The sequence below is a fragment of the Crocuta crocuta genome, unplaced genomic scaffold (genome assembly GCF_008692635.1).
Source record: "Crocuta crocuta isolate KB4526 unplaced genomic scaffold, BGI_CrCroc_1.0 scaffold138, whole genome shotgun sequence".
NCBI classification, from domain to species: domain Eukaryota; kingdom Metazoa; phylum Chordata; class Mammalia; order Carnivora; family Hyaenidae; genus Crocuta; species Crocuta crocuta.
Genome location: NW_027532585.1, coordinates 7,254,256 through 7,274,582, shown reverse-complemented (window position 1 = coordinate 7,274,582; position 20,327 = coordinate 7,254,256). Strand labels below are relative to the sequence as shown.

Here is a 20,327-nt window from a genome sequence, read left to right as displayed (position 1 = left end):
TGGAAGTGATAACCATTCTTTGAAATTTATATAAGAAAGGTGATGCTTTTTTATTTAGTAGTACATTCTGTCTAATCTCAGTCTTCCCTGCCTGTTTTCCTTCCATCTTCCAGATTAATCTTTGACATGATTATCAAAAATTTTTACAGCACTAGGGCTCTTGGGTGGCTCAGTCAATTAAGTGTCCAACTTCAGCTCACAATTTGTGAGTTCAAGGCCCGTGTCAGACTCTGTGCTGTCAGCCTGGAACCTGAAGCCTGCTTGGGATTCTATGTCTCCCTCTCTCTCTCTCTGCCCCTCCTCTGCTCACACCCTGTCTCTCTCTCTTGCTCTCTCAAAAAAAAAAAAAAAAAAAAAATTTTTTTAATTTTTAGAAATTTTAAGGTACTCAATATCATGACACTTTGAGTTGAAGGATTTTAGCTAACATTTCTTTAGTTTAATTTTTCTTCCAAGTTTATTTGGGTATTTTAGAAATAATAAATAGTGATATAACATTCTGTTCTGATAAGATGTTATTTCTTCTTAAATTTTTTTACTTCTAGTTTAATTATGTATGTGGCATTCCATTTAGTATAATAAGAGAACCAAGAAGTTTTGCTGCTGGCACTTTTCTCACTGCCTCGTTTTATGTATTGTTTATTGCAGTGTTTTCGCTTTCACTTTGTTCTTTTACAAATTACTTTGGAGACCATGAAGTATGTCTCTTGCTCATTCATCCAGAGGTGATTGCCAGGTTAATGGTGCCGTGATTGGATGCATCTTTCATATACACAAATTGACTTATCTTTAAATCCTCCTGTCCTTTGCCAAGTCTTTATTGGTGTTTTTTCCTAAATATTGTTTGTATATGACTTTTTTAAAAAAATCTTTTTCTAGTTCAGGAATCCTTACTATTTGAGGACAATTGCAACAACCTTGTGACTTTACCTTTTGTCTCCCATCTATATTCTTACAGTACTGTCTCTATGATATCCCTAAAACACAAATCTTGGTGTGACAGCTCTGCTGAAAAGCTTTCAGTAATTCTTTGCCATCTGGAGGAGAAAACCAAACACTGGCCTAATGGCAGTCACGGTTGAAACCATAAGTGTTGGTGGTATCTTAGAGTGTAGAGTGAGGAAAAAATAGGGAGATTGACCTGGGCCTGCAACATCAAGTGAGGAACCATGATAAGAGGGTGGATAGAGGATGGGGAAGAAGTTGACAGCAATAGGAAGGCAGATGCTTCTAGAGGGGAGTGTCCAGGGGGAAGGAACAGACGTCTTCTGAGCAGTATTTGCTTCACTGAGGGACTGTGGAGGTACCTTCATGGAGAGTGTTCTGTGATGAGTACAGACACAGAAGAGATTATAAAATGGAATGATGGAGGATATGCACGCACATGCAGTGGGAGCACCTGCAAAGGACACCTAACCCCGATTCGGAGAGAAACCCTTTCAAGGTGGTGGCATTGAGCAGGAAATAATCAGATTGCTGAGAGATTGGGAGTGTGTTCTAGGAAAGAAGAATGGCATGTGTTAAGGCCCGGAGGTGTTGGAAGGAGCCTGACTGGGCCTGAAAAACTGCAGAACTTAAATTAATGAAACCAAAATGTCTTGCTTTTCTGTTTTCTGTTACGGTGGTATTGAAGATGTTGGAAAAATGACAGCTGAAAACAAAGTCGTTGTAGACAGAAGTGATCTGATCCCCAAAGTGTTAACCATGAATGTAGGTGATGAGTTTTGCGGTGTGGTCGCCCACATTCAGACTCCAGAAGACTTCTTTTGTCAACAGCTACAAAGTGGACGTAAGCAAATTTTCTTGATCTGTCCTATCAATATAACCCATGTAGTTCAAGAGCCTCAACATGCAAAAGTGAAGATAATGTGTAGGTTTTTATGTCTTTTGTTTAAGATGTGATCTGTACCTACAGATAAGCTCGCTGAACTTCAGGCATCCCTTAGCGAGTACTGTCGTCAGGTGCCTCCACGCTCAGATTTTTATCCAACTATTGGTGATATCTGTTGTGCACAATTCTCAGGTGAGGAAAGAGTTTTCCTGATTTTTTTTTTTTTTACTTAAAATGAAGTAAAAAACAAACCCAAAACAATCTTCATATTGCGCTGTTTGGCTGCATTCAAAATTTGAGTATGAAAGCGCACCAATCATATTTTTAAATACATCCAGTTAAATGGAGTCAAAGTGTGTAAGGGTAGAAGGCCTGTGAAGGCGGCCTGTTGGCGGGTGGTGGTAAAGGAAATTTTTATTGTCTTGTCAGCCCTTTAGTTTTGGGGACTGGTGCAGATAATTGTATTCACACGAGAATGTGAATGTGGACTCTCCCAGGCTCATGTCTTTACCAGCTTTCCCGCAGGTCCTGGAAGCTCGGAGCTGTCAGGGCGCAGCTGTGGTGAGGGGGTTCGGTTCATCTCTGCCGAAGCGGGGAGCCCAGCAGGCTTCCTGTAAACTGGTTGCTTGGCTGGTGGAGTGTGGCTGATTCGTACTGCCAGGTGTTGTAAAATTAGCCCCCTTGATGCTGAGCAAGTTGTTCCTGTATTGACAAGCAAGACTCTGTCCTTGTGAGTTCAGTGTGACCTGACAGCCCATGACCTGAGGGGTCTAAGGCCTGCAGAAAGAGGAGATTTTAGGAGTTGAAGGCTTCCGATAAGCAGAGGAAGCACTGTTGACTAAACATACGTTGTTCGGTAAAGCTTGATATTGTACGAAAGCTTACAGATGAGCTTCTCTAGATTTGGGAGGGGGAGTTTGTATTTATAGCTGCACTGGAAAATGATTTGTGACTGAGTCTCCTTTTTTTCCAGAGGATGATCAGTGGTACCGGGCCTCTGTTTTAGCTTATGCTTCTGAGCAGTCTGTACTGGTCGGATATGTAGATTATGGAAACTTTGAAATCCTTAGTTTGACGAGACTTTGTCCCATAACACCAAAGTTGTTGGAATTGCCCATGCAAGCTATAAAGTGTGTGCTGGCAGGTACGAAATGTTTACGATTCCCGTATTCTTCACATACCAAGATCCTAAAGTAAGAGCATTGGAAATGAAACTGAACCAACGAGAAGATTAAAAAAATGTATTTAGAATTTCTCTTAATGCAAAAATCCTTAATAGAACATTTAGGAAATACACAGGACTACTTTGCTATCTCTAATAAAATAAACTATAATTTAATGTACCTATTGTTATGAAATTGAATATTTTTTGCTATTTATAGAGGATGCATCATTGATAAATATCATAGAAGTGGACTCATGACATATAGTAGGGCAAAACCTGCTTATTAAAACAGAACATTATGCTTAGAAATTACTGTATGTAGGGATGCCTGGGTGCCTCAGTCATTTTAAGTGTCTGACTTGAGTTCAGCTCAGGTATTGTCTCACGGTCCTGAGATCGAGCCCTGTGTTGGGTTCCACGCTGAGCATAGAGCTTGCTTAAGATTCTCTTTCCCTCTCCCTCTGCCCCTCCCCTCCTCACGTGGGTGCTTGCCCTCTCTCAAAATAAATAAACGTTAAAAAAAAAAATTAACTGTATATATAATTTATCCCACCAAGAGCCAGGGCTTTTTTCCATGTTAATAAATTGACTTTATTCAAAGGTACCATAATTGAACTAGTATACAGTTATCAGAAGGATATTTTCAAGTTCTTGGAACACTGCTAGCAGTAATTTTTTAACTACATTTTGCAACCTGTCCAAGAGCATTTCTTTAGGGTAGGTTGCAAATGTAGTGATGTCACAAAGTCTCTCCTTAGGTGAAATAAAAGTGTTGTGGGTAGTTTTTTTTGTGTGTGATATATATTATGATTGTTTTCCAGAAAGAGTAGAATTAGTTTACACACCTACCAGAAATAGAGCGGGGAGCCCATTACTTCACAGATTGGTACACCAGATAGACACTTCGGTATTTCATGATGATAAATTAAAGCTAAATCATTGCAATTATTGTATTACCAGTGAGGCTGAACATTTTTTTTTTTCTGAAGTTACGCGCTTTTATTTTCTGGAAAGACTAGGCATAACTTTGGGTTGTTAATCTGTTACGTGCCTTTGTAGTAATTGCTACTGATGTATTTATGTCATTCTAACGGACTGGTGTTTCTTCCTGCATTGTTTTATACTTTTGTTTATGACCTTCTTAAAATACTGAGACATAATTTACATACCAAAATTTTTGGTCTTACGTATATAATTCAGTGATATTTAGTAAATTTACCAAGTTGTGTAGCCATCACCATAATCCACTTGTAGAATATTTCCATCACCCTGATGAAGTTTCTTGTGCCCACTGATAGTTAATCCTATCTCCCTAGGCAACTACTGGTCTACTTTCTATCTTAGAGATTTGTAGAGATTTGTTTTTCTGGACATTTCATATCAGTGGAATTATGTTTTGTGTACTTAGAAGAATAGCAATTTTTGTAATTTTGCCTTCATTTTCATGGTTAGAAAATCCTTTTGCTCATGTGGGACTTTCTGGTTCTGGTGTTTGTCAGATTCCTTAACTGTGTGGAAATTGGGGGCTAAATTTCTAAATCTTCTTACAAGAAATAGTTTTAACATTTCTTTAAAAATTATTTGTTAGGAGTAAAGCCATCATTAGGAATTTGGACTCCAGAAGCTATTTGTCTGATGAAAAAAATTGTACAGAACAAAATGATCACGGTGAAGGTGGCAGACAAGTTGGAGAATAGTTCTCTAGTGGAGCTTCTAGATAAATCTGTGACGCCGCACATCAGTGTTACCCAAGTTCTCATAGATGCCGGCTTTGCCGTGGGGGAGACAGGGGCGCTGACAGATAAGCCCAGTGTTGTGAAAGAAGCCAGGGGTAAGTAAAATGTGTCCTTGATAATGTCCGTGCTGGAGTTCAGACAGTTTTGTGTATGTGTGGATTCTCCTATTTTCAAAAAGAGTTCATGTTGAGTGTCCTTTTGTCTTTTTTTTTTTTTTTAATGTTCATTTTTGAGAGAGGCAGACAGAGCACAAGTGGGGGAGTGGCAGAGAGAGGGAGACACAGAATCTGAAATAGCTCCAGGCTCCGAGCTGTCAGCACAGAGCCCGATATGGGACTCAAACCCACAAACTGCGAGATCAGGACCTGGGCTGAAGTCAGCTGCTCAACTGACTGAGCCACCTAGGCGCCCCTTGTCTTTTTGACTCAGGCATTCATTTATATACAAGTAAATGAGAACTGTTTAAGAACTGAAAAAAAAAAAAAAATTCATGGGTCACTAGTTCCTGAAGGATCAGTCAGTAAGAATGTAAAATTCAGTGAGGTAGTTATGGCTAATTGTAATACTGGTTAACTTTCCTCTAAAGTCACTAAGAAAGTCTCTGGAAATTCAGTTCTTCAAAAGCAGATCCCTCACCAACCCCACCTCCCACTCCCGTTTTGACCATTTGTTTTGCGAAATGTTCATTTATTTTCACAGTTCCCTTGGGCGTAGCAGCAAAACTAAATCCATTGGAGTGGACATGGGTTGAACTTACTGTTGACCAAACAGTAGATGTTGTGGTCTGTATGATATATAGTCCTGGAGAATTTTACTGCCATATGCTTAAAGATGATGGTAAGTTGACTCGTCTCATTGATTTCTTTTTACAAATACATTGATATAGATAATAACTGAAGATGAGTTTACTGAATAATAAAAGTACTGTCTTTCAAAAAAAGTCCAAGTAGATATTTCTACTTCCAAGAAAGATTGGGTTATACTTAGTTGCCTTTTATTCCATTTTAAGCTATTATTTCTATCTTCAAAAACCTCTCTTTATATTTAAACCAGTTTAGATTTCAAAAAATGTCTTCTAAATTTGTTTTTGAAAATTAAACTTAATGGTTGATTTTATTAAAACAGGCATGTAGATAAGTGCATAAATAGTACTGCATAACACATTATCAGGAAGTCAAAACCCTGAATAACCAACATCTATGTCCAGAAATAAAGCATTACCAATAATCCAGAAGTTTCCTCCATTTCTCCTCTGATTACTACCCTTTCTTTAAAAAGTAAATACTATCCTGCCTTCTGATAGCATAGATTAGTTTTTCCTGGTTTTGAACTTTATTTAAAAGGAATCCTACACTGTGTGCTCTTGTATGCCTTGCTACTTTTTTTCACATTGTTTGTGAGGTCAGTTCTTTTTCACATGTGGCAATAGCTTGTGTCTTGTTGCCATGTTGTATTCCACTATGTGAATGTACATAGTGGATTTATTGCTGTTTAAGGTTGGACATGTGGGTTGTTTCTAGTTCTGAGTTATAAAATGACACTGGTATGAACATTTCCCTATCAGGGAATGCCAGAAAGTTTCCAAAGTGATTGTTATGACACTTGTCCATTTGAGAGTTTTAGTTGCTTCACATCCTCACACTTGCATCCCTTCTTTTTCATTGAGCTGTTCTGCTAAGGGTCATTAATTTTAGCTTTTCTAAATCTTGGTTTTCCTCTCTATCAAATGAGGACATTACCCTAACTGCCTAAGTCCGTCTGGCTCTCAGTTTGTGAGATTTGTTATCCTTCCCTTCAGAATTATCTGGTAGGTAGGTCACTATTTCATACAGCATAAGACTTTGACATTTTAAAGTTACTTTTTATAGCTGATTATATAAGCCTAAGGTACAAAATTCAAAAGTTACAAAAAAGAGTGTATAGTGGGAAGTTTCTCAGTCCCCTCTCAGTTTTCTAAATATCTTTTCAGGAGTAGTCTGTGCATATGCTTGTGTGAATGTATGTGTGTCTATTTGTGTAGGCGTGCTCGGTAAAATGCCATAAGTGATTTTTACACTTTGCTTTTTGTCCCCACATAGTCCTTTCTTCATTCTTTTTTTAAATTAAACTTTTAATAGTGGGATAATTTTAGATTTACAGAAAAGTTGCAGAGATGGTAAGGAGTTCTTCTATGCCTCTCAGCTAGCTTCCTCTGTAGTTAACATCTTGCAGAATTGTGGTACATTTGTTACAACTGAGAGAACAACATGGGCACAACTGAGCTCCAGACGTGATCAGATTTCACCCAATGTCCCTTTCTGCTCCCACTAATGTCCTTTTTCTAGTTCAGGATCCAGTCTGGGAAGCCACTTTGCTATTTGGTTTCCCTTTTCATGGCTATGTAGTATTTCACTGTGTGGGTTTATCCAACCTTTTATTATTGAAACATTCCGTGTACTCTCTGACTTTATTCTGGGAGTACGCTGTTCAGACAGATTCCTGTGTAATTATTAAGTCAAAGGATGTGTGTGCTCATGCTTTGGAAAGTGCCCTCAAGAGGGTGGCCAAGCTAATTTCCACTGACAGTATGTACACACGCCTTTCCCACACCATTTTCAATAGTGTGTCTTAAACTTTGTGAAACTGAAGGGTGACAGTTCTGACTTGTTATAGTTTACTTTCCATGTCTGTGATGGGGCCTTTGCCTCATCTTTTAAAAGATCGTTGTTTTTCATTAAGATGTTCTGTGGTGTTGGGGCCCCTTGACTCAGCATTTTAAAGCTCTCCGTGGTCGGTACTTTCCCAGCACGTTGCTGGTATGTTCTTCAGTGGTTCACCTTCCACTTCCCTGCTTTGTCAAACTACTCCCACCAAGTGAATTTTGGTTGCTTAATTTTGTACTTTGCCTCAGAGCCATCTCTATTTCTTCTAGAATACCCTCTCCTTCTCTGTCCTATTTCTGTATGAAAGCTTTAGCATGCGGAGCTCACCTGTCCGTGTTTCATTAGCAGACGTCTGTGCCATCCACCTGGTCGTTGTATGTCCTCCTCAGGACAGTTTGTGCCACTCTCGGTACAGGCTTGTACGCTCTGTTCTTGTCCCTGTGCACAGCTCATGCTCTGGTATGCAGGTCACGGCGCCATAGTGGACACTAACTAATAACCACCTACTTTCCCAGTTAGGTGTTTAATAAGGAAAAGAGAAAAACACCTGGTAACTTAGTGACTTAATAAGTTGCTTGGGAACGTACCTGAGGTTTTTATGATCAAAACATTGCCTGAGTTTAAAAGAAGTCTGTATTCTGCATTCTTTCTAAAATTCTAAATGCTGTATGTATGTTGCATTTTCAGCTTTAAAGAAACTCAATGATTTGAATAAGTCGTTAGCAGAATATTGCCAGCAGAAGGTGCCCAGTGATTTTAAAGCAGAAATAGGGCAACTGTGTTGTGCTCCTTTTGCAGGTAAGTTGGAGTTGGGACGATTTCAACTTTGATACAAAGTTTTGTTTCCTGATGTTCAGCCCTATTTTGAATGTGTGTTTTCTTCCTGATGTTGAAGCACGTATTCTCACAATCAAGACTTTGTAACAAGGAGCCTCCAAATGAAACTCTCTTACCTCAGTTTGTTAAATTTCATTACATGCTTTTCTTTCCAGAATTTCTGATATTAAAGTAAGTCAGATGAGGGGAAACCTGTTCACTGCAGGTTTCTTGTTTCTTCTGGTCACCTGTGTATGTTTAGTTTGAAAGTATGTTTTATGAAACACCGTAATTTCATTGTATGAGTTTTTCTACTATTTTTATATTATTTTACTAATAACAAGACAATTTGTCATTAGTTAAGAGAGTATTATTATAAACCTTCCAGATTGACAGATACTTTCAAGGTTAAGTCTTACCTTCACGTTCACGTTCTGTTTATTGGATAGATGATGAGTGAAATCTTAAATTTATATTAGATGTTAATGTGTGGTGCTATTAAAATTTTGGATGTATTCTTTTTAAAAATTTTTTAATGTTTTTATTTCTGAGAGAGAGAGACAGACAGACAGCATGAGCAGAGGAGGGTTGGAGAGCGAGGGAGCTACAGAATCTGAAACAGGCTCCAGGCTCTGGGCTAGCTGTCAGCACAGAGCCTGACGGAGGGCTCGAACCCACGAACCGTGAGATCATGACATGAGCTGAAGTTGTTTGCTTAACCGACTGAGCCACCCAGGAGTCCCTGGATGTATTCTAAAAACAAATTTTGATAATTCTCCTGGGGATTTCTGAATGAGAACTAAAGGCATTGTCTGGAGAAGGAGAGCAAATTTATTAGCTACTTTATACAAAGGATTTTTTGAGGTAAAAATTTCAAATATTAATAGAAGGAAAATCATGTTCTGTGTTACAAACTTTGTGTTAAATACAGGTGATGGTAACTGGTATCGTGCTTTAGTCAAGGAAATCTTGCCGGGTGGAAACGTTAAAGTCCATTTTGTGGATTATGGGAACATGGAAGAAGTTCCTGCAGATGAACTCCAAATGATCCCACCAAAATTTTTAAAACTTCCGTGTCAGGGGATACGGTGCTGGCTAGTAGGTATGGTGCAGAATACACTTTCAAAACTGTCTTCTAATACTTAGGGCAGATGTACTTTTAAGTATTAACATCTATAATTTTAACATGTGAGCTAGAAGATCTTGCTTCATGTTATAAAATTTAGAAACGTACTTTTGAAGATACTGGCCAGAGTGTTCAGTGTTGATGTTAAAAATAGGGAAGCAACAGCATTTCTGGGCTTGAGATGGGAGTGAAAACTGATATCATCTCTTGAAGACACTTTGCAGGGATTCTTAAGAGCTTCAAATAGTTCTACCTTTTATCTGAGTGTTTTTACTTGTAATAATTTATCCCAAAGAAATGGTCTTGAAGTCTCACAGTGTTCACCTACAGGGAAATTCATTATACTGCCGTTAATACTAGCAAAACACCCGAGGTAGCTAGGTAGGGGATGGGCTCAGGGATGACCTGTATGATTGAAAGCCTCAGTACCGATTTCAGATGGTTGCTGTGAGGACACAGTGAAGGCTCAGGACAGAGATTCCCTGGCATGCGCAGGTGGATTTCAGAGTTTGCTCTTACTGCACGGTCAGTAAAATGTTGACAGCTACGTGTAACGACATGAGGAGTACAGTTATAAGAGACGCATAATAGATTTGTGGTTAAAAGGACAGGTTCTGGAACCGCCTCTGCCACCTACGAGTTGTGAGAATTTAAGCAAATTATTTAAATAAACACTCTGGTGCTTCTGTTTCCTTATTTGGAAAATAATAGTACCTTCCTCAAAGAGTCATGAAGAGTAAAAGACATAAGGGCACCTAGGTGGCTCAGTTTAGCATCCGACCCTTGATTTCAGCTCAGGTCATGATCTCACAGTTCATGGGATCGAGTCCCCTGTCAGGCTCTGTGCTGACAGTGCGGAGCCTGCTTAGGATTCTCTCTCCCTGTCTCTGCCCCTGCCTCACTTGTTGCTTGCACCTGCACACACACTCTAAAAAATAAACAAGCAAAAAGAATTAACAGACATAAAAAATATAAAGCACTTGACACTACCTGGCCTCATACCCATAATAATATTATTGCAAAGGTTTCTTTATAAAAGAAATCAGTATTATGTGTACATGCATTGTTCCATGCACATATGAAAATTTATGGAAGATTGGATACCAAAATGTTAATAGTGCTCATGTCTAGAAGCACAGATGCTTTTATTTTTCCTTTTGCATGTTTTCTTCCTACTTACTACACTTAGTATGTTTCAGATTGTTCTTAATACCACGTTTCATGTCCGTGCTTCTTAAAATGTGGCCCACAGACAAGCAGCATCAACTTCAGAACTTACTCAAATTACAGATTCTCTGTCCCCGACCAAGTCCCTGCTGCTAAATTAGAAAATCTAGGATGGGCCCCAAAGTCTGTTTTAATGATCCCTCTAGGTAGTTGAGATGCATACTCAAGTTTGAGGACCACTGTTATAAAAAAAAATAATAAATAAGGGTATAAGCTGCAATTAGCAGAAAAATAATTTTTGGTTAAGTACTTTAAAAAAATTTTGAAATTACCACTAGAAAACTGCTCGTGGAGGTGAAAGTATATGGTTGACTTCTCCTACCAGCAGAATTGGCAACTCATCATTGTGTATGTTAACAGAACACAATGGTGGCTTCTAGAATAATCCTATTGCCTATTGGAAAAATACCAGGTAAAGATACATTAGTGTGGAAAGTAAAGGAAGTTTCTGAGCCTCCAAAAACCCTAGTGGTATGTTTACACATGCATTATCTGTAACCTGGGCATGGAAGACGTAGAAATGTAATTGAACATTGAAAAAGGAGATCAAAATCACTGACCTGAATGAAATACTTGACAAGGACCTGATCCCAGACACCAATGAAGCAAAGATGCAGCTTGGGCACAGAACTCTATTTAATGCTGTTCTTCTTTGCCAGATATAGAGCCGAGAAACAGACACTGGACTAAAGAAGCCATCACAAGATTTCAGATGTGTGTTGCAGGGTTAAAACTCCAAGCCCGAGTGGTTGAAATCACTGGACAGGGAGCGGGAATTGAGCTCACCGATGTCTCCACTTCTTACCCCAGAATAATTAGTGATATTCTGATTGAAGAACATCTGGCCTTAAAAAGTAGTTCACCATGTAAAGACTTGACAAGTACTAGGCCTGTTAATAAGCACGATCCTCAAACTGATGCCCTGGGGCTTCAAGGTAACTTTTTCAAACCATTGATCTAACCATTATTTAAACTTACGTTATCCTTTGCTTTTATAGGTTATGAAAATTTTTCCATCCAAATGATACAGTTCTGTAGAAATATGTGCTTTGTGGAAATAGGTTAATAATAGGTTGTGAAAATTAATATTTATTGAAACATGGTTTTATGAAATATTGTACTCATTTTTAGTGTAGTCATTTATCAGGTAATCTTACATCATATAATTATGTATCCTCTAAAGTTTCAATCAGTTTTAAGAATTACATTATAGGGGCACCTGGGAGGCTCAGTTGGTTAAGCATCTGACTTCAGCTCAGGTCATGGTCTCGCGGTTCATGGTTCACAAGTTCAAGTCCCGTGTCAGGCTCTGTGCTGACAGCTCAGAGCCTGGAATCTCCTTCAGATTCTGTCTGTCTCCGCCCCTCTCCCACACCCACTCTGTCTCTCTCTGAAAAATAAATAAATATGAAAAAATTAAAGAAAAGAATTACATCTTATATACTACAGAAGTAACACTGAAGTGCAATAGGTCAGAGTTTCTCATCCTAGATTGGACTTTTTTGTAACCCTCACAAAATCCCTCAAATTGAATAGATTGTTTTATGAAAATAGAGATTTTCATTTTAGGGACTTATGAATGTTGATAATCAGCAGTTGATGAATAAATTGAGTGAATAAATATATAACTGGGAAAGAATACCAAGTTTGATCTGTTTTATGCAAGATCTATTTTCTGTGTTTTCAGGCATCTCCTCAGCTGAGCGGTGGAGGACGATAGAATTGCCAGTGAATAAAACTGTGCAAGCGAGCATATTAGAAATCGTAAACCCACACTTGTTTTATGCTCTACCAAATGAAATGCCAGGTAAGAAACCAAAATTTGAATCCTATTCATATCTTCTTAACTGTATAATAAAAACACTTACCTGGATCCCTTAAGAAGTAAGAAGGAGAAGGGGAGGCTGATAATTTTTGTCTTATTCAATGTTTTAAGGAAGAATTGACCATCATAACACTTAAGGCACATTTAGTTATTCAAACAGAAATGTGAACATGAAGGGAATGCCCTGCATTTAGCACCTACCCAGCCTACAGCTTTTTATAAGAAAATCCTGTCTTTAATTGCTGTATAATTTCTTGTTTAAAAACAGATACTATCTAGGGGCTCCTGGGTGGCTTAGTAGGTTAAGTGTTCAATTTAAGGTTTTGATCTCAGGGTTTGTCAGCTTGAGCCCCATGTCGGGCTCTGTGCTGACAGCCAGAGCCTGGAGTCTGCTTCAGATTCTGTCTCCCTCTCTCTCTGTCCTTCCCCCACTCGTGATCTGTCTGTCAAAAAAACACAAAAAACAAAAAACTAAAAAACTATCTAATTTGAATTGTATTTACAAAGCTAACCTTTTAAGAAAATTTGATATATTGAAAGTGTACTTTGTAATCAGTCTATAATCAGTGTTACTACAGCTTAGAGACTTAGAAAAATGTTTTACACTGGCCCTAATCCTGACGAAGAGAGTATATGAATGTTTTCTTTGTTTCATGGAAGTTTATGATTAAGGAATCTCTTCCAATATATTTGAGTTTATCCTTGTTGTCAGAGAGGTAGTGCAAGTTAGATGGTGGCTATTCAAAACAGTTTGCAGATACTTGAAGGCTGGGAAAGTGAACCTTTGTTCCCAATTGTCAAACCACAAATTGTGATACCAACAAGGGCACTTAAACGTATCTCCAGCATGACAAATAATCATCTTGAATGTGTGTAGTGGAAAGTAGGCTTATTAAATCCTGATGAACTGGAAAAACTGTGTTTTATCTTATTAACTAGAACAGCTTAACTGAAAAGTACACGGAACAATTGTGAAAGTAGGACTTAGTAGGTTTCTGTAGAGGGTGGCCACCCTGGTCTGGAACTGAGCTCTCCGGAGGCTTCCTTCATCCCCTTGCCCAGGACTGCAGCCTGTCTGTCCGAGGGCCACTGGGGGTTTCATGGGTTCTTCCAATGTAAATGTAAACAGAGGGTTACTGTCTAAGCAGGTAGCATAGAAAATTTCTTCACAAAAGATTGCTTTTTTATGTTTCAGAAGATCAGGAAAGACTGTGTGTGTTGACAGCTGAAATGGTAGAATATTACAATACTCAGAAAAGTCGATTGTCTTACAGACCCAAAATTGGAGATGCGTGCTGTGCCAGATACACAAGTAAGGTTCTTTGCAGTAAAATATTAAAGGGAAAATATTTTGTTCTCTTGCACATGAAATTTTGTATATTTTGTTACCGAAGTGCACGTTTCATTTTGTTAGAGAAATTAAGAAAGGCAAGGATGTCTGTTTAATTCCTATGTTCTGTTCCATAGCCATAGATTATATTTAGATAAGGATATAGGTAGATATCTACAAATCTGTCAGTATTTCTAGATAATCAGCTCTAGATAATAACATCATATTTATATGTGGAGGAGTTGCAAATTTATAGAACTTTCTGAATGTACTAAAAAAAAATAACTGCATTGAAAAGTCAGACTTGTTGAATCAGGGACACTTTAACCATTGTCCTGTTGTTTAATATTTCATGTTAACAGATTTCTTTTAGGAATAAAAATAACACTTGGAGTGAATATTCTTGGGCAGAAATTTTGGGAATTCCTGAATCAGAAGATGTCAGTTGTTTTGTAAGTCCCAGAACCATATTGCTCTCTGGGCATCTTAAAAAAAAATGTCCACATGTGCCCAAAGTTTGTGAGTGCCAGTTCATCATCTCCTTGCCAGCAATGAATTTATTATTTAAAATTTTTTTAAATGTTTTATTTATTTCTGAGAGAGAGAAACAGCATGAGCAGGGGAGGGGCAAAGAGAGAGGGAGAGACAGAATCTGAAGACAGGCTCCAGGCTCTGAGCTGTCAGCACAGAGCCTGACGTGGGACTCGGAACCCACAAACGGTGAAATCATGACCTGAGCCGAAGTCGAACGCTTCAGTCGGTTGACTGAGCCACTCAGGTGCACCTCCCTTAAATTTTTGAAGCCATTGCTTTTACTGTTTTTATTTTTTTAAAGAGTTTTTTTATTGTGTAGTAGCATCTACACCCAACATGGAGTTCAAGCTCACAACCCCAAGATCAAGAGTTGCATGTTCTACTGACCGAGCCAGCCAGGGCGGCCTGCTTTTACTGTTTTTTTAACTGTAGATATTTCTGGTCAAGAGATAGGGATCATTTAGGTTCTCCAAACTTTGTCCATTTTTTAATTCTGGAACTTGTAATAATCTCTTCGTCCCTGTTCTGAAATTCATGATGTGACTTAGTATTAGCTTTCACCCTTGTGTTAGGCACTTGTAAGTGGGTGGGCCCTAAAGTTTAGAAATTTATGAGCTTCAGTTTTGAGAAATTTTTCTGAAATTTTATTTTATTTTTTAACATTTTATTTATTTTTGAGAGACCGAGAGGCAGAGCATGAGCAGTGGAGGGGCAGAGAGAGAGAGAGAGAGGGAAACACAGAATCTGAAGCAGGCTTCAGGCTCTGGGCTGTCAGCAGAGAGCCTGACATGGGCCTCGAACCCACAAACCGTGAGATCATGACCTGAGCTGAAGTTGGATGCTAAACCGACTGAGCCACCTGGGCGCCCCTTTCTGAAATTTTATAATTCCCTTCTTTGATTTTCTGTTCTTTTAGGAACTCCAAATATTCTAATGTTGGACTTGAAACTCTTCTGCTAAGTTTCCTCTTTTCTTTCTCACCTTTTTTCATTGTTTTCAAGAGAGTTCCTCAATTTTATCTCCCAACTTACTGAGGTTTTCACTTCTGATACCACATCTCTAGTTTCAGCAACTTTGTTTGTCTTGTCAAGTGTGTGTGTTTTTAATGTCTTGTTATTTCACGGATGGAAGGTATTTTCTCCAGCAATGTTAAAATCATTCTAATTTTCACTATCTTCTCCCTATTTCTGGATTTCCTGTTTGTTTTGGTCTTCTCTGTCATGTTGGAGGCTTTCTTAAAGTGTCTGCTCCTTTGCTGTTCTCTTATGATGGGGCATCTGATGGGAAGCTTCTGATGGCCTTCACTGTAGGGTGATGGGGCCCTGACATTTCACTGGGTGGGACTTCTGCTGTTGAGTATCTTGAGGTGCATTCACTTGGGATGGGTATCTCCTGCTTTGAGAGCATAGCTTGCCTGACCGTGTTCTTGGTAAACTTCCTTCTCTGCGCTGCCTTGTGCTCAAGTCCAGTAATCTGTCTGGTTCATCCTCTCTGGAGAAGAAACCTCTAGTCTTCTGCCCTTGAGTAGGAGCAGTTGCCTGGAAATGAAGAGGGCATTCTAAGTTTCATTAAAACACATGAACATAAAAGAGATCATTCTCTTTAGCAACTTAAGAAATAGGTGTTATGTGTAAATGTGTTTATAAACTAAAGTCTGTTGAGATATGTTGGGAAGTAAGTCTGCTTCCTTTACCCGGTCCTGATGCTCAGCTGCATCCTTATTGCTGCCTTTCAATGGGTTAGTTATTTTTTTTTAAATATTTTTATTTCTGAGAGAGAGAGAGAGAGAACATGAGCAGGGGAGGGTCAGAGAGAAAGGGAGACACAGAATCTGAAGCAGGCTCCAGGCTCTGAGCTAGCTGTCAGCACAGAGCCTGACGCGGGGCTCGAACCCACGAACTGTGAGATCATGACCTGAGCCGAAGTCGGATGCTCAGTCGACTGAGCGACCCAGGCACCCCTCAATGGGTTAGTTATTAAGGCTTGGGGATTTGAGATGGCAAATGAAGATGCTTCTTTGCTTCTCCACAGCCAGCTTTGGTTGAGCACCTCTACATCATTTCCATTCATGCATCTGTCTTCGAATATTGTCTTCTCTCTTCTTCTCTATCCTTGTGGTTTTGTACTTTTTTCTTTTTTAAATGTATAATTGTCTTTTTAGTAGATTCTGGAAGGAGTGGAGGTGATGCTTGTGTTTCATCTGGACTGTAACCAAAAATTTTCAGTGATGTAAATAACTGAGTAGCCGTCTTAAGGGAGGGAGGGAGTCATTGAATGTACCTTTTCACCTAAGATTCCATTATATTTTCAGATGATGACTTCTGGTACCGTGCCATTGTTCTGGAGACATCAGATGCTGATGTGAAAGTTCTCTATGTAGACTATGGAAACATTGAAACTCTGCCGTTTTCCAGAGTGCAGCCAATTTCTACCAGCCACCTGGAGCTTCCTTTCCAAATTATTAAATGTTCGCTTGAAGGTAGGCAGTTAAGTCACTTTCCAGTTGGGATGTCTGTGTGGTTTTCCCTTTGTTTTATAGCCCTATGTATGAATCAAATGGGTATTTCAGTAACTTCCCAGATTTTTTTAATGTTTTATTTCTGAGAGAGAGAGAGAGAGAACGCGCGCACACGTGAGAGAGAGACAGCGTGAGCAGGGGAGGGTGAGAGAGAAAGGGAGATGCAGAATCTGAAACTGGTTCCAGGCTCTTAGCTGGCTTTCAGCACAGAGCCCGACTTGGGGCTCGAACCCACACACCATGAGATCATGACCTGAGCCGAAGTTGGATGCTTAACTGACTGAGCCACCCAGGCGCCCCCCCAGATTTCTAAACATCAAGCAGAGTATACTAAAAAAATTTCATATCTTCTATTTTTTTTTCTAAATTTTTATTTTCTATTTATTTCTAGGAGAGAGAGACAGCGTGAGCAGGGGAGGGTCAGAGAGAGAGGGAGTCACAGACTGAAACAGGCTCCAGGCTCTGAGCTGGCAGTCAGCACAGAGCGTGACGCGGGGCTCGAACGCACGAACCGCAAGATCATGACCTAAGCAAGAGTCGGACGCTTAACCGACTAAGCCACCCAGGCGCCCCTCATATCTTCTATTCTTTATTTCATTCTCACAAAAATTATATTGTTAGCCCATCGCTGTTCAGAGATTGTGTTTGGCCCTGGGCTGCACAGCTAGAAGTGGCCGGGGCGGGGAGAGCTGGGCCTTCTGACCCTTATCTGAGGGCCTCTCTGCTCTGTCGTGGCTCTTAGAGACGAGAAACATTCAGACGACACCATTCAGGCTAATTTCCTGTGCACTGTATCTGCATATATTCAGCTCCTTCATTTGGTGTTTGAGTAAAGCGAACAAAAATGCTAAAGTAGCTTTTTACTCTTACTCCTGATTTGGTTACCTGGCGCTCCCAGCAGATAATAGCTCACTCATTACCTCGTAGTCTGCCTTGAATGGGGAGAGAGTTGGAAAATTATCTTTATTATTTGCCACCCCTATTAGGACGTATGTCCTTGGCAGCAGACTGTTGTCTGTTTTATTCCCTCCAGACTCAGATTAGTGCTTGATACATAATAGTGATCAATGAATATTTATTGAGTGATTTTTTTTTTTAATGCAACAGCTATTGTACATCAAAGCGTACCTAAACCCAGCTGGAGTAAGTGAGGCTTTTGCTTATTATCTTTATTATTACTTTTTATTTATTTATTTAGAGAGAGGGAGAGAGACCGCATGAATGGGGGAGGGACAGAGAGAGAGAATCCCAAACAGGCTCCACCAAAGCCAGCTTGCAGCCTGTGGTGGGTCTCAAACTCACAAACTGAGCTGAAACTGAGAGTCAGACACATAACCGACTGAGCCACGCAGGCACCCTTTTCCTTATTATCTTTAGATGATGTATGTAAATATTTATCTTTCTTTAAGGAACTTGAAGATTAATTTTCCATTTTTTCCCCCCAGGACTAATGGAATTGAATGGAAGCTGCTCTCAGTTAGTGATAGAACTACTAAAAAATTTCATGCTGAATCAGTGTGTAATGCTTTCCATAAAAGGAATTACAAACAATGTCCATACAGTGTCAGTTGAGAAATGCTCTGAAAATGGTACTGTCAGTATATCTGATAAGCTGGTGACTTATGGTCTGACAAAAAATACCACATCTAAAAAGCAAAGTGCTTTCAATACAGGTATCTTTTTTTCAAGTTTAATTAATGACAGACGTTAAGTGTAAGCAAGAACAGATGTAATCCCAATAGGTGACCTGGACTTCCCTTCCTCTCCGTGGTCACGTTCCCTTCCTCTTCCCCCTGTGTAAGTCTGGTGGCATGGGGACACACTGGGTGGAGGCTGGCTTCCCGGTCCAGATTTTCCTTAGCTTGGGCGCAGAGGCATTGCTGATAGATTGATGCCCAAGATCCTTAGGAGTGTCTCGCACTCAGAATACCTTCCAGCTTACTTTTGCCCCTGACCAAAGTGAGAAGAGTTTGCATTTTTTAGGTTAGATCTTCTGGTTATCTCACAAGATGATTATTTGGCAGGCCTGCCCTCGGCTGAAGAGGTAGCCCATATATGATAGGCAAAGGACCTGAAATCCTGGAGAGGAGGGCATTAACTTGGTGAAAACTAGGACACAGTAGTAGAAAATATTAAAGCCCAAATGAGAAGCAATGGATCAAGTCCTCTACAGTGAGAACCTGTGCCTAAGGGGCCCAGCTGTGCATATCCAGCCTCATCAGTGTTTCTGTTAGGTATGGTGTATGCTGTCTAACGACTTTTTGTATTTGCTTCTAGAAACTGAGACGTGTAGGATGAATTGCTGTTGCACAGAGTTACGGAAACAAGTGGGTTGAATTTCTCTGAAGTGAAATTATACTCCTTACATTTTTAGAAATGAAATAATACTATTTCTTTTCTGCCCATAGGTTGAAAAACACGAACAGATTCTTCTCTTCCTCTTAAACAATCCAATCAGTCAAAATAAATTTATTGAAATGAAAAAATTGTTGAAGAGTTAAGTAAGTTAAATTTGATGTTTTCACCACTTCTGTGACCACCAGCAGGACCCCTCGAGGCGCGTCAGGGTGGAGCTGAGCACGTGAAGCACGTCGTGAGGCTGTTCTCTAGTTTGTCCCCTCATGAGCTGAGGTCTGGCTGTAGTGTGTTTGCTGTCTTCCCAAGTTTTAGTTGATAATCTGAAGTTGGCGGTTAGCGGGACTGAGCCCAGGGGTGTTCACCTTACTGTTGGTCGCTTCTGGGTGCCGACGTTAGTGGTGCGTGGAGAGACTTGTAAAAATTGTTGTGAGGTGACGCTTTGCCTCAAAGTCTTTGTAGGATATGAACTCTCACTTCTGCATGTTGCTGTAAAGATGTGGAGCACTTTTTGTGAAGAGGTTTTAAAGGGCCAAGAATGGAAAATGGGCTTCCCCAATAGTGTATTTCATTTCAAAACAAAATCTCTCTGGTGGTGATTCTAGTGCTTAAAGATGAGGGGCGCCTGGGTGGCTCAGTCGGTTGAGCGTCCGACTTCGGCTCAGGTCATGATCTCACAGTTTGTGGGTTCGAGCCCCGCGTCGGGCTCTGTGCTGACAGCTCAGAGCCTGGAGCCTGTTTCAGATTCTGTGTCTCCCTCTCTCTGTGCCCCTCTCCTGCTCACGCTGTCTCTCTCTCTCTGAAAATTGTTCTCTCTCTCAAATAAAATATTAAAAATTTTTTTAAAAAAATGATAATTGTTGAGTTTTAAACAGCAGTTCCCCCACATTTTTTGGGTGTGTTTTTTTTTTGTTTTTTTTTCTGGGATGCTTTGTTCTAAGAGAGCCCTCAGAAGTACTTTGTGACCAGTAGCCAATTAGAATTTCTGATTAAAATGAAATTGTCGAATCCTGCAATGTCGAATTGATAGAATTCCAGCCAAAAGCAAAGGCTCTTGGACTCCGTGCGCTCTCGCTGGCTACAGCGCAGCCCGCGGCAGACAGACCTTTGCAGGTGGCCCGCGGGATGTGCTGCCCTGTGTGGGCGCGCGGACTCTCCAGCAGGGGCCTGTTGCGTGAGTTCACACACTTTGTGCGTGTGGTAACGTATAGCGGTTTTGTTT

The 20,327-nt window shown here is 39.9% G+C and overlaps 1 protein-coding gene across 5 annotated transcripts in view; it reads left to right on the top strand.

Annotated features, from left to right (window-relative positions):
- Positions 1–20,327, top strand: part of TDRD1 (tudor domain containing 1) — a 39,569-nt gene that overhangs the window by 17,345 nt on the left and 1,897 nt on the right. Inside the window, exons 11-24 of one of the 5 annotated variants that reach the window (XM_077779574.1) lie at positions 1,634–1,789; positions 1,916–2,023; positions 2,805–2,975; positions 4,585–4,827; positions 5,432–5,569; positions 8,062–8,172; positions 9,122–9,292; positions 11,203–11,478; positions 12,231–12,350; positions 13,567–13,680; positions 16,544–16,711; positions 18,196–18,423; positions 19,028–19,077; positions 19,159–19,246. In XM_077779574.1, the coding sequence (XP_077635700.1) occupies positions 1,634–1,789; positions 1,916–2,023; positions 2,805–2,975; positions 4,585–4,827; positions 5,432–5,569; positions 8,062–8,172; positions 9,122–9,292; positions 11,203–11,478; positions 12,231–12,350; positions 13,567–13,680; positions 16,544–16,711; positions 18,196–18,423; positions 19,028–19,077; positions 19,159–19,246 (2,142 nt within the window). Of the gene's footprint in view, positions 1–1,633; positions 1,790–1,915; positions 2,024–2,804; positions 2,976–4,584; positions 4,828–5,431; positions 5,570–8,061; positions 8,173–9,121; positions 9,293–11,202; positions 11,479–12,230; positions 12,351–13,563; positions 13,681–16,543; positions 16,712–18,195; positions 18,424–19,027; positions 19,078–19,158; positions 19,252–20,327 lie in introns of all 5 variants that reach the window. The other 4 variants (XM_077779573.1, XM_077779575.1, XM_077779576.1 and 1 more) reach the window with 4 other exon arrangements.